The 14,777-nt window shown below is 43.2% G+C and overlaps 1 protein-coding gene across 1 annotated transcript in view; it reads left to right on the top strand.

Moving 5' to 3' along the window:
- The window catches only part of LOC126212625 (zinc finger protein 99-like), a 74,862-nt gene that overhangs the window by 15,048 nt on the left and 45,037 nt on the right, over positions 1–14,777 (top strand). The window contains exon 3 of the mRNA XM_049940053.1: positions 3,281–3,370. Coding sequence (XP_049796010.1) covers positions 3,281–3,370 — 90 coding nt within the window. The remainder of the gene's footprint in view (positions 1–3,280; positions 3,371–14,777) is intronic.

The following is a 14,777-nucleotide window of genomic DNA, read 5'->3' as shown; positions in this document are numbered from 1 at the left end:
TTTCCTTCCAGTATTGTGTGTATAATGCCACTGTTAGTTAATGAAACTCTCGATCTGGTCTTGAGTGCTTACACACTTTTCTAAGAGTAAGAGGATTGCTTCTTGAGTGGGTGTGAGGCTACAAATTCAAGTGTTTTGGGTTCAGTCCCAAGCATCATCTGTCACTTTTTCTATGTGGAAAATGATAGTTTCCATTCCAGTGTGAAGCTCTAGGTCTTCATGTAACTTACTATGTCAGTGAGTTCAGAAGTTGGAGGAAGCCAGTGGCATACCACATCCAGTAAGACAATGCTTAATAGAGCACTAAGGTGTTAATAACTACTTCTACATCCATACTCCGCAATCCACCTGATGGTGTGTGGCGGAGGGTACTTTGAGTACCACTATCAGTTCTCCTTTCTATTCCAGTCTCGTATTGTTCGTGGAAAGAAAGATTGTCGGTGTGCCTTGGTGTGGACTCTAATCTCTCTAATATTATCCTCATGGTCTCTTCACGAGATATACGTAGGAGGAAGCAACTTACTGTTTGACTCCTCCTGAAGATACGTTCTTGAAACATCAACAAAAGCCCATACCGAGCTACTGAGCATCTCTCTTGCAGAGTCTTCCACTGAAGTTTATCTATCATCTCCGTAACGCTTGCGTGATTACTAAATGATCCTGTAATGAAGCGTGCTGCTCTCCGTTGGAACTTCTCTATCTCTTCTATCAACTCTATCTGGTACGGATCCCATGCCGGTGAGCAGTATTCAAGCAGTGGGCGAACAAGTGTGTTGTAACCTTCTTACTTTGTTTTCAGACTGCATTTCCTTAGGATTCTTCCAATGAATCGGTCTGGCATCTGCTTTACCGACGATCAATTTTATCTGGTCATTCCATTTTAAATCACTCCTAATGCCTACTACCAGATAATTTATGTAATTAACTGCTTCCAGTTGCTGACCTGCTATATTGTAGCTAAATGATAAAGGATCTTCTATGTATTCGCAGCACATTTCACTTGTCTACATTGAGATTCAGTTGCCATTCCCTGCACCATGCATCAATTCGTTGCAGATCCTCTTGCATTTCAGTACAATTTTCCATTGTTACAACCTCTCGATATACTACAGCATCAGCCGCAAAAAGCCTCAGTGATCTTCCCATGTTATCCACAAGGTCATTTATGTATATTGTGAACAGCAACAGTCCTAAAACACTCCCCTGTGGCACACCTAAAATCGCTCTTACTTCGGAAGACTTCTCTCCGTTGAGAATGACGTGATGCGTTCTGCTATCTAGGAACTCTTCAATCCATTCACACAACTACCTCCAAGTTGTTGAAAGCTTCACTTTTAGATTGGGTTTGCATTAGTTTTTGTGACATTTGAGATGTATTTTCCTGAGTACCAAAATTAGGTGACCCACAATTAGATCAGCATTTACCTGCTTATTGTCTTTACAGGTGGTTTTATAATCTAAAAAATGCATTCTGCATATAACCTGATACTTGTTTAGTTCCTTCTTGACCATAATGCCTTCATGGGCTTTGCAGAGGTACCCTATCATCTTCCACTGAATAACACAGGTCAGAAAATAGGGAGCTGAGATCATCATAAAATCAAAAAATATTCTTATTGGAGCCTTCACTGTGGCACAGGCAGAGGAGAGAGAGAAGTTCCAACTTAGTGTCAAACCCAAGTGATCATAAATAGTGATTGACACAGGAATATAAACATTGTTCTCAGTAAAGAAAAGAATTACAGCTTGAGTGGAGTTTTACGAAGTGGACATAAAATTTTGTGGTGCAACAAAATTGCTTCATAGGTAGGGATTTGGTGATTAGCCAACCTTACTCACAGGAACATAATTTAGTTGCAGATGATAATCTGTCAGTACGTAGAAAGATATAGAGGATCATATATAAACTAGAAATGTAGAAAAATTAGGTAATAGTGAAAAGACATAAACTGTTACGAGATCTAATTTTGTTAGGCTCATTATTACTTGAAACATGTAGCCGAATAAAAGTACTCACTGATGATGGCAGAAAAATGCCGAATCATTTTTGGGCATTTATAAAGTTTCCGTAACAGGTGGATCAGAAATTCCAGTAATTGTACTATACATTACTCAAATTCACCATTGGAATACCACATCTTAGATGGAACTTTGGCGAACACAAGATGTTGACATGCGTCTTATTCCCTGTACTTTTATACTCAAAACATTATTTTATTTTTCTAATCATGTTACATAAATAACTCAAGAGTTGCTAGTATCATTTGTTGGAAAGATGATGTACGGATATGCATCAACTTCTCCACAGTGGTATGTGTCACCACATTTCTTCATAGTGGTGTGTATCACTACACAAGGCTGCTGTGTGTCTGAGTCTCACTCTTCTGACACTGAATTTCACAGTGAAGAGCAACCCCTTACTGCTTGGTTGGATGCTGCAGTGAGGCATTCTTCAGGCCCAAATAAGCGAGTTGCATTGGTTTGGGTGTCCAATCAACAGTACTCTGCACATCATGGAGCCAGTACCCTCCCTTTCATTTTGACTGAAGACAAACCAGCAAAGTCAAGAACACTGGAAAGCTTATGAGCCTGTGGCATCTCGACTGGAACCTGGGGCTTCTGTCATCCCTCAGTCCTTGCCATGGAGACCTGATAAGTGCAGGTACTTTAGATGGACATACGTTACCTTGAAATAGCTTTTATGTGCCCCCATTAATAACATAGTTCCTCAAGTCAACTACTCGTGTGGACAGGTTTATTAGCTAAACTTCACAAACAGTGCTCCACGTACTGCACTAGTTTATGGTAGAAAGTAGATATTTCTGTCATGTCTCAGGACCAGTTCGTTGGCAGCCAATGGGAGGATATTACATCATAGACAATGCACAGTTGTTAACCATCTGCCCTGCCATTAACATACAAACTAATCATTTTGTGGATGGCCTTTACTCCACAGCATGCTTTTGATACATGTTGACAATTCTGTTAATGAAATATAATCATATATGTGTGTATACAGAACACATGTGCAACTTTGATTTTGAAATTTTATTAATTTTATCTCATATACAATCCTGGTTTTGGTGAGTGGTATTGTCTGCATAGTCGTATCTTCGTGTTCTTCTGCTGCTTACAAGAGGTTCTTGTATTGGGGTGTAGAGCAGTGTTTCACTGCCTCTCTTCAAATACTATTAACAGGTATTTAGCCCCACAAGATGTGTAACCACCAATCAAGTGCAAGGGACAGAAGCTTTAAATATGCCATTCTTTCTTTTTTCAGTTTCTTGAAGGTCCGCTAAAGATTGGAATGCCTAGTCTCCATATAAAGCAAGACTTAGAACTGAAACAGGAGGATGGCATTGAGCGTGATGTAAGTTTTCACATCAGTGATGTATTGTGCATGAAGTACTGTATGAATATCATGAAATGAAATGCATTGGGTGCAGTATATTTCAGTGATCATAAATGAAGAAACCTTAAAACCTAGGATATTAGCACTCCTCCAGAATGTTTATAGCATTTCAATTGACTGTCGGTATATTGTTCGGTTGTGTGTAATGGTATTGAAATGAAACTTGTAGGAAACATAAGTTTATTAACTGTAACCCACGGTAATTTTATTGTACATGTAAATAATGAATGCCTCAAATTCGTTCTTAGAACAAATGTACCAAAGATGACTTCCTTGCAGCAGCTATCAATTTATTTGTCTCTGTCAGAGTTCTATAATAGAAAAGATGTAAGATGTAAGAGGTAAAGCAATCAACTGCAAGCAGTATGTTATCAGATAAGTATTGTGTTTGTCATACTATTTCTTTTCGCTGAAGTATTTAATGAAAAACAAACTGCATTGCTGGAATTGTGTTTGCTCTGTCTAAAGGCAATGGGTTTATCCAGTATGTATGGCATAAATTTACAGTGTAATGGAACATTGCTTATCCCAAACTGCTTGCAAAGAGAAAACGTGATAGCAAGAATTTTTGTAAACAGCATTAAATTTAGTACATTATGCTGATAGTCTGTGAAATTCCATATTAGTTTGATTAACTATCATCATAGTGTACTAAATTTAATGCTGACGAAGGTTTGTCAGATCTCCCGCCACATGATAGCATTGATATCATGCGATGTTTCAGGAAGTCATGTTACCCATCTTCTGGCGTAGTGTCGAGATTCGTGGGGAGTGGGCTATTTATATGTGCCAGCACCCGCCTCCACTAGACCTCGGGTGGCTGCAGTGGTTGGGATGGTGGCCACATTCGGTTATTGGTGTAAGCATTATGTCTGTGTCCACAGCGGACGGCGTTGACGGTCGTGCTCCAGATGGATTGCCGCTATCGCAGGGTTCCATGGTGCGCTGATTTGCTATCCATCATATCTGTGGACCAGATTGTCGTGAATCCTTATTTCTAAGGATTGTTTGATAATGCTTTCCCAGAAGCCAGATGTTCAGCACAGTGCTTTCGTGTTTTCGAAGTTAAAGGTGTGTTCTTCTGTGGCTGATTTTTCTGTGTGGCCTGGTTGCACACATCCGATAAGATCTCCGCAGCATTTAGATATACAGTGCTGTGTTTGCCCATTATATTGTTTTCCGCATTCGCATGGTATGCTATATATACTCCTGGTGTGTTAAGGTTCAGCGGATCTTTGGTAGAACCTAGGAGCTCCATGCTCTTTGATGGTGGTTGGAGAATGCTTTTGATATTGTATTTGCCCAAATGTCATGCTATTTTGACCGGGAGCGGAACCGTGTACGGAAGGAATGCGAGACGGTCTCCTTCTTCATCATATTTTTCTGGGGTTCTCACTGCTTCCTTCTTCCTTTGAAGTGCTCTGTTGATCTGTGTTTGACTGTAGCCATTTTGGTGAAAGACTTCCCTCAGGTGTTAATGCTCGGATGGTAGGCTGTCTTTGTCACAGATGGCATGCACACTATGTACCAGGATGGTCAGTACTGTTTGTCTTTGTGCTGGATGGTGGCAGCTTGTTGCACGAAGGTATAGATAGGTCTGTGTGTCTTCTTCCTATGTACTGCATGGCCTAGTGAACCATCTGCCTTCCTCTTAATTAAAATATCAAGGATGGGGAGCCAGCCATTATCCTCCATTTCCATTGTAAATTTGGTGTCATATGCTAGCACTTGTTTGCCATGTCTGCATATGACAGAAGTGTCATCGACATAGCTGAAGAAGTGCTTTGGTTTCTGTCTGGCAGTTTGAAGGGCCACCACCTCGACATGTTCCATATAGAGGTTTGCAATCACAGGAGCCTGTGGGGAGCCCATGGCCACACCATCGATCTGTTCGAAGAATTCCCCATGGCACTGAAAGTAGGTGGTTGTTAGTGCATGTTTGAAGAGCCTGACTGTTTGTGGGTCAAAGTGCTGGGCTAAAACTGCCAAGGAGTGTTGAAGGGGCTTTTTTGTGAAAAGTGACGTCACGTTGAAGCTCACGACTAGGTCCTCCATTTGTAGTCACATGTCCCTGAGTATTTTTACGAATTTGGCTGAGTTTCTCACATGGTGGCTGCAGTCCCCCACAAGGTGTTTGAGCAGTGTTTCTAAGATTTTAGCAAGTCCGTAACAGTGAGGTTGGAGTCTACAATTGGTCCAGAGGTACCCCTTCCTTATGGGTCTTAGGGAGTCCATAGAGGCTTGGTATTGCTGGTGCTCTGGGGTACAGGTGCTTCTTCAGTGGCTCAGGTAAGTAAGATTTCTTAAGCAGAGCTATCGTCTTTCTACTTACCGTCAGGGTTGGATCCGTCTTCAGCCTCTTGTAGGCCTCATCTTGTTGCAGCAGGTTTTCTGCTGGTATTCGGCAGTGCTTAATAGCACTGTAGCATTCCCTTTGTCTGCTGGTAGGATCGTTATTTCACGGTCATCTCTAATGGACCAAAGAGCTGCACGTTGTTCTGCAGATATGTTATTTTTAGGCAATTGAAATCTGTCGATTATTCTGGAAGTTTCCCATGTGACTTCCTCTGCTTCCTCCTTGGGTAGCCTTTGTACTGCTTCTTCCATGCCACTGATAATGTCTCATTTCGAGTTTTTTCTGGGGATGGGGGCAAAATTCAGTCCTTTCTTGAGGACTGCGATCGTGGCAGCAGCCAGTTCTTTTCCAGTCAAATTGACCATGGCTATGGTGTCATTCATCTCCTTATTTGTCTAAAACATTGCAAGATATCAATGCTACCACCCGACTGGAGACCCGAGATACCTTCATCAACAGTTTACGCCGGGAAAACCTACAGTTAAATTTAATGCTATTTATAAAAATTTGTAATACTTAATAGAAATCTGTGTTTTGTAATGGTATCCAGCTCTGTGGACTAAGATCAGTTGTGGTGAGTATTAGAATTTTTACTGGGTAGACGTGATTGGAAAATGAAAAAGAACAGAAGTCTCACATTTCAGATGTGGGATTAGAGAATGCTGCTGAAAATTAAGTGAACTTAGAGGGAATATGTAGTCCTCAGCAGAACAGTCGAGGAAAGAAATGTACGGAAAATGCTGACGAAAAGAAGGGACAGGACGATAGGATAAGTGTTAAGACATGAGGTAGTGAACTAGTCAGATGTGTTTCCTTCTCACTTTGGGAAAAATGCTGCTATTACACATATCATATAGGAACTTTAAATGGAGTGTAGTTAATCTTGTTATGTAGTCAATTGTGGAACCTCATCAAGCATTGGCAACTCTAAACTAGTAGATAAAGAAGTGCTTTTCTGATGGGTATATCTTGCAAAAAAATTGTGCTAACAAAATAGGAGGCATTAGAGCTAATATAGATGCTTCCTGGCAATTGTTCTCCCCAAACACCACCTTCAAATAGAATAGGAAATGGTAAAGCAATGGATGCAGTGGTATCAGAAGTACCCTCTGGCATGCACCATTAGGTCACTAGTCTAGTGTAGATGTAGGTGTACAAAGAATCAGATATTAATAGGCAGTGATATGGACTATAATCACACATTTATTGTGAGACACATTTGGGAGAGATTATGAGAGAATAAGGAATCCATTTCTTAAAGATCACAGTACTCACAGACAATGATTGCACAGCACTGGGAGTGTGTTGAAAAACATCGTTGTCGTTGTCCAAGTGCATTCAACATAATACTTGAGAAATAACTGTGATATATTGAATGGGAGAATGTGTGCTTGGCACAGTCACGGCAAATTCCAGAGCTAAGAAGGTTGTCTGTAGCATGTATGAAAGTTAGTCTGTAGGGCATTATCCAAGGAAACAGATGTGGTGGTTCTTCCTTTCGGAGTAATGCAGTGTGTGCCACTTCATACTGAATTTCATGTTTGCCACCATTGAGAACTTTTGACACATGGGTACAAGCGACAGCTGAATGTAAAGCACTATAGCATTAGTACATCAGTAACTTTGAAATTGTGAAAATGATAGTGTAAAATCACAATCTCCAGTAAAATTAAAACTGAGGCATGTGATGTATAATCTCCTCACAATTACTTTGGGATTGACACTAGAGCAGGAACACTTGGAGATGCAAAACGAAGTTGCTTCATTCTTCCCCGACTGTTCGCATGATGTGACATTTCATTGAACACACTCAAATTTGCATACTAATCAGTGTACAAAGGTGGAAGTGGGATCAATAGATTCTGGAAGAGTTTCACTACATTCCCATTTGAGATGTGTTTGTGGCAATAAATTTTTAATTTTATATGCAGAATATTTTCGAAAAGGCATTGTTCAATGTTCCTGGAAATTTGACTTACAGGGAAACTTTGTTACTAAGTGTAAATGTCCAAATTATGTTAACAAAATATTTAGAATAAATCTTATTTTCAACAGCTCTAAACTGTCAGAGATGTCTAACATAAGATTAATTTAAATTAAACATTGTGTGTGATGCTCTGCTCATGTGATAAGGTATCAGTCATCTGTTTTGTTGAGAGAAACACAGCACAACATTTACGGTTAACATGACATTACATTTTCTGATCAAACATTACAAATCTTTGTAGCAAGAAAGGTACCCATTTTGGTAGAGGTATGGAAATTTAAGTATGAAAGTAAGAAGAGTAGTGATAACATCATTCACTACCTTCCAATTGCAACTATTATGATGGAAACAATGAAGATTTTGTTAGTGTCATTAGTGCTGAATTCCTGAGGTGCACTTCATTTGACTGTAGTTTCCAGTAACAGCATTCTTAGTAACAATTAAAATTTATGAACATACAATCTGCTCTGCACGTAAATACACCACACATTCCCTGGTAATTTTCCTAACAGCTTCATTACTGCGTTCCCCAACTGTGGACAGTGTACCTTTTTTACTTGTTTCGTCACTTTTTTGCGACATAATTGTCAATTTAGATCCATATCAATTCTGTTGGGTTGACGTGCCAGTGATAACTTGTCAGCCTAATTATTTTATGCCTGTATGTTTTTGTCAACCTGTCAGTTTTTGTATGTGGGCAACTGTGGTTTATGGAGAGGTATTGGATTTATATGCTCCATATTTTTAAATGTTTTACTTACTTCCTCTTAAAGATGCTGAAGCCAATAATTTCCTCCTTTTATTTTAGCATAAGGTTCTCATCAACAACAGAACATTTGGGAGCACTATCAACAACAGATGTTGATGATGTAGGCAGATTATGCACAAACCATTTATCTCAACTGCTTTTGGTTTTATATAGCAATGCCTAGAACAAGAGTGATATCGATATATCCAGTGAATAACATTTGCTGAAGTTGCTTTTAACATTCTTAAGCACTGCACACTCCAGAACTGATAACAGTAATGACAGGTAAAATTTCAATCCTATAAGTGTACAAAATGAACGCAAACAGAAACTCATAGTGCAGTGAGCGATTCCATAGGACAGCAAGCTGCCTAAAACTGAACTGTACTACACTTGCATAGTATATTGGCAGTGTGGTGAAGGTGTATCCCTTGGGATAGAGTGAATGTATGATCTGCAGTCTTTGAATGTGTCCACACTATTTCATATCTAGCTGCCAGTCCTAAAGTAATTCTGTATAGAGTTTAATTAAATTACCCTGTTGCTTTCTAGAACCAGGTCCTTGATTGTGAAACAGGCAGGCAATGCAAAACAAATTTTGCAGGCTGAAAATCTTGGACATTATCTTTGGTCCAGCGCAAGACACTGTTGATGATCGGAGAGGAGAAGTCAAAACAATACATTGTCCAGTAACGGGTGTCAAATGCCTAAACTCATTTGAGCTAAAGCTGTGAGTGTGAGAACAAGATAAGTGGATAAATGCAGGCAACAATAGACAGGTGAAGGCTGAAGACGAGTGATAAATGGTGTGTGGATGGGAGAAGCACAACATTGCAACTCGAGGCAAATTTCTAGGTCACCAGATGATGGTCAGGGTCAGTAAGTGCTGTGCTGTAAAGTATACAGTGTAGGAGAGAGCTGTCAGTGTGTCTGCAAAGAGCACAGTGATATGTACCACATGGTGGAATCATGGGAATGTGAGTTAGAAAAGCTGATCAGCAAATTATGTCTTTGTATGGACAGATTTGCACAAGCTGTATTAAATCGAATATTCTTTGTTATTTTCTTGAAGGTCTGTTGGGAGTATTTTGCCACACAGATTGTATCAGTGAGGATCCCAGACTAAGTTTGGCGTGGGATGATCTGGATAACATTTCCAGCATTCACATCACTAATATTGCATGTAGAATGAGAACAGTCACTGGCTAATTGAAATAATCATAGATCATGAATTTTCTAGAGATCAGCAGTATATTAGTAACCAGCTTTCATGGTATTGCCAGGGTAAGTATATATTCCAATCTGTTAGTCCATCTTCTCCTACCACATTCATTCCATCTCCCTCTGTCACTCTTCTGTCTCCTACTCACCCACCGTTTTACCATCTTCTCACCCACTTTCTCTGCCTGTCTCGTCCTTGCCCTTTCTCTCTGCCCCTCAACTTCTCCTCATGGTGTGCAGTCCACCTATGAGCTGCTTTGCAGGCAGAATGACATATCTGTCTACTTATAGTGTCATGTAGCCATAGTACTTCAACTACCACCTTGAAAAATAATGTATTAGTCAGCAATGTGAAACACATACCAAGCAGTAGTAGGAATCAACTATTTCTTATGACTAGACACAGCCATGTTCCAGTTAATGTTGTGCTCAATGCTATGGGCTGGTCGAAACTTGTTAACAAAATTAAATTTTTTTGTTGATGAGAAAGCAATGACATTGCCGAGGCAGAGGATGAAAGGAGACACGCAACAAATATTGAATGTCCAATTTTCTGTTTGCAAGTTGCGGCAAGAAGTATGTAATACTGAGATGAATAGAATTGGAATATCTATGCCAGGTGAAAAGTAGCAACATGTACACAGTATAAATGCCCGGGAAATGTGATTAATGTGTTGTATGGCAGAAATTCTGTGAGCTTATGAACAATGCAAAAAAGTACCAACTTTGCTAGAGGTTAACAGCTTATGTTGAAGAGAAATGGACTGCATAGCTAGCAGTCAGTCAGACAAGGGGATAGGAAAACAGAATGAGGCTGCTGTTATTTAAAGTGCTGGGTATCCCACCCAAAAACCATTTGTCATGGTGGCATTTGTTCCACATGTATCGACAAATTTAAATCTATCTAAAAGATCACTCCTCGTTTAGTAGAGCAGATGAGGTTTGTGGTTTAGATCCTACTACACAATGAATTTTCCTTCTCTTTTCCTCTACACTTCCTGTACTGTCACACTGGATGATAGCTTCAGTGCATGTCGTGATAGGAAAATCAGTAAGATAATTTTGTTGCACCATAAACGTTATATGTACAGCTTGCCACTGGTGCGTTTAATTTGCAATAAATTTAAGGAACAACTTACTAGGGACATTATGCGTCATTTGTTTTTTGTATTAATTTTACAGCCATTAACCAGTATAAGACTTAAATTCAGCTTTCTTAACCCATATTTTCAGTCATATGCCAACACATGCTGTCTCCAACAAATAGCCCCCTGCGGGTCCACGGTAAGAATAGGCCCGAGGTATTCCTGCCTGTTGTAAGAGGCGAGTAAAAGGAGTTTCAACCATTTTGGCCTTCAGTGTGATGGTCCCCATTGGGGTTTGACCTCCATTTTTAAAATTCTACAGAAGTACGAGCCTTTTGGGGAAGGACACCTTACGTGGTGTATCACCGGTCCTCAGTGCACTGAGACCTTGACACTCATCATCGTAACGGTGTTGTAACTGCACCCACTGTTCATCAATTTGGGCCTAAACACCTGATGGGTGGCATAGGTTACGTCCATAGTGCGTCCCCATCTGCACCTTCGATCATGATGGACTTTCCATGGCACCCGAAATCCAGCATGGTAGCCAGCCCCTTGTGGTGGGGTAGTCATGTACCCTCTAGGTTGTAGCCCCCTGACAACACAGGGATCGTACTGCCAATACCTGAGCTGCACCCTCTCCACGTAAGCCAAGGAGTAGATGCCTGTGTACCTGGGGCATCAGGACTCCCAGCAATGGTCATCCTGCCAGGTGGCCCTTGCTGAGGCTGGGTGGCACCTGTGGGGAGAGCCCCTGATCAGAGTGGGTGGTATCGGGGCGGCCGTTTTGCAGATGAAGCGTCAGCATGCATCAGGTCGCTCTGCGGCTGCGCCTTCTAAGAAGAAAGGTTCTGTCTCCATCTCCAGAAGGACCAGAACCAAAAGACGGAGACTTTCCCCTTTGGCCACTCCCTGGGAGGAAGGACAGGACCACCGGCTTGGGGCGAAATACTTCCCCCACTATTTAGTCTGTTCTCTGACCAATGGGGGACGTTCGCCACCTCCAAGCCCATGTTCTTTGTACAGCATATCGAGGATATCTTCGGAGAAATCGAGGCTCTTAGTAAAATGCGTTCGGGGTCCATTCTCATAAAGACCACCTCCGCTACACAGTTGATGTCGCTCCAGGCATGCGACTGACTAGGGGACATCCCAGTGTCCATTGTCCCACATCTGGCTCTCAATAGGATGCAGGGGATTATTTTACATTGGGACCTCCTGCTGCAATCTGAAGAGCTCAAGGCCAACCTGGTGCGCCGTGGCGTGCATTTCGTCCGGCGAGTCCAGTGCGGCCCCAAAGATCATAGCGTCAACACTGGGGCCTTTATCCTCGCATTCGAGGGCGATGATCTCCCGGAGAAGGTAAAGGTGATGTGCTACCAGTGCGATGTGCGACCTTACATCCCACCTCCTATGTGATGCTTTCGATGTTTGCACTTCGGGCATATGTTGTCAAGGTGCGAAGCTGAACCCCTTTGTGGCGATTGTGGACGTCATCTTTGTGAGGGACATACATGCACCCCATCACCTCGGTGCGTCAATTGTCCTGACCTCCACTCGCCTAGATCTTTCGACTGCCCTGTCTATTAGAAGGAGAAGAAGATACAGGAATTGAAAACCTGGGACCATCTATCTTACTCTGAGGAAAGGAAGAAATATGACCGCCTCCATACCGTGATGTTGGCAACATCGTTTGCTTCGGTCGTGTCCACTCCTTCCGCAGTATCCTCACCCCTATCCCGTCCCCACTCCATCTCCTCACCCCATCCAGGGTCTATGCCTCCGCCTCCCAACTCCCTCCCTTCCAAATCCTTCTTCGTGGCCCCTGCCCCATCTGCCTCAGGGGCCAACCTTCCTCCTCCTCCTCCTTCTCCTCCTCCTTCTCCTCCTCCGTCGCCTGAGAAGTGATCCTCTTCTCAGGCATCCATCAGGGAAACGTTACGGATCCCAGCTTCTAACACCCCAGGGGGGTCCACAACTTCTTTGTGGATACGTGCATGGCGAGCACAGGGCCCCGAGCTATTGCAGCCTTCTTTCTCTCCAGGGCTTCATTTCCTCCCCATTCCCCTCCTTTCCCCTTCTTACTCCTTTCCCCTCGCCCTCTCCTCTCCCTCTCTTGGTGTCCTTGCTTATGTTGGCCCCCACTATCCTCCTGGTTTTGTTGGTTTTACAATTCGGCTTTGTTGTGTAATCATCTCCTCCTTTTGGCATTCCCTGGTCCCCCTCTGGTGTTTGACCTCCATTACAAAATTTCTCCTCTGTAGTGTGTGCCATTTGGGGAAGAGCACCTTACCTAGTGTCTCTGACGTGTGCCCTCCTAGTAAATTCCACCTTTTCTTTCACATCCTTGTCTAATGCTAGGGTGCATAGCCAGCACGGTAGCCAGCCCATGTGGTGGGGTCGCTATGTACCCTTTTGGTTGAACCCCCTGAACACGCAGGGATCACATTTCTGATACCTGAGCTGTGGCCTCCTTATGCATGCCTTGGAGTGGTTGCTTGTCATCCTGGAGCATCGGAACTCCCGGCAATGGCCGCCATGCCAGATGGTCCTTGCTGTGACTGGGTGGTGCCCGTGAGGAGAGCCCCTGATCGGAGTGGGTGGTATCAGGGTGTACGCTATGCAAATGAAACGCATACAGGTCCAGAACTCTGGCCATTCTTCTGCGGCTGTCTCTCTGCATGGACCTGATTAAAGTGCTGCTTCTCTTGCCCCTTCGGCCTTCCCGTCCATGGCTACCCCCTTGGAAGAGGGTCAGGCCCGTCGGCTAGGGGCGAAACCTTTCCCCCGTTATCTAGTTTGCACCAGGACTGATGGAGATACTTTTACCAATACCAAACTTTTATTCTTTGTGGAACACATTGAAGACAAGTTTGGCGAAGTGGACTCCCTGAGCAAGATGCGGATGGGTTCGTTGCTGATCAAAACTGCTTCAGCTGCCCAATCTGTGGCCCTTCGTGCCTGTACCCATCTTTGCACAATTCCTGTGTCCATTACCCCCACCAGTCTCTAAATATGGTTGAAGGTGTGATTTTTCACAGGGGTCTCATCCTTCAAACTGATGAGGAACTTCGGGACAGTCTCGGATGGCGGGGTGTTCACTTTGTCCGGCGTGTTCAGAAGGGTCCTAAAGACAATTGCATTGATACTGGTGCCTTTATCCTGGCCTTCGAAGGGGATACCCTCCCTGAGAAAGTTAAGATTATGGTTTATCAATGTGATGTGAATCCGTAGATCCCACCTCCTATGAGGTGTTTTAAGTGCTTGCTGTTCACAGGCCCCTCTCTGTGGTGACTGTGGACGTCCGCTCCATGAGGAGAGTCCCTGTGTTCCCCCTCCTGTGTGTGTAAATTGTCATGGCAGTCATTCTCCACGTTCACCAGATTATATATATGATATGGGAATATAAGTCCCTCGATCGTTTAACGTACACAGAGGCCCATAAGAAGTATACACGTCTTCACCCTGTGTCCATGACATCTAGTTACGCTTTGGTTACATCTTCACCCCTCTCCTCCCCCTTCCTTACCCCCATTCCGGACCCCTCACCTCTCCCTCCCTCCCATGCGGCTCCCACACCTTCTCCTCTGGGCACTGCTCCCCTCCCCAGTCGGAGAAGTGTCCCACTTATTCGGCGTCTGCCAGTCAAGGGCGCCTCTCCCAGGATGCCCCTTCCCGGCACCTTCCAGGCCAAAGGTCTGCTGCCACGCAACGACCGCGAGAGCTGCGGTCTGTCGGTCCCCAGGTCGAAATCGGGTTGGACCCCTGCAGGCTTCTGGTGGCGTTTGTACGTTGGTCCGTACATACATTGCTAGCACGGGATTCCTCTTCAAACTACATTGGAAGCGGTTGCTGTTAAATTCCACAAGACTCTGAGGTCACGGTTTGCAATCTTTATCTCCCTCCTGACAGGACTCTTACACCTGCTGCCTTAACTGCCCTTCTTCAGCAACTTCCTCCTCCCTTCC

This window comes from Schistocerca nitens, chromosome 11 (assembly GCF_023898315.1).
Source record: "Schistocerca nitens isolate TAMUIC-IGC-003100 chromosome 11, iqSchNite1.1, whole genome shotgun sequence".
NCBI classification, from domain to species: domain Eukaryota; kingdom Metazoa; phylum Arthropoda; class Insecta; order Orthoptera; family Acrididae; genus Schistocerca; species Schistocerca nitens.
The sequence above is the reverse complement of the archived record's forward strand: the minus strand, read 5'-3'. Positions and strand labels throughout refer to the sequence as shown.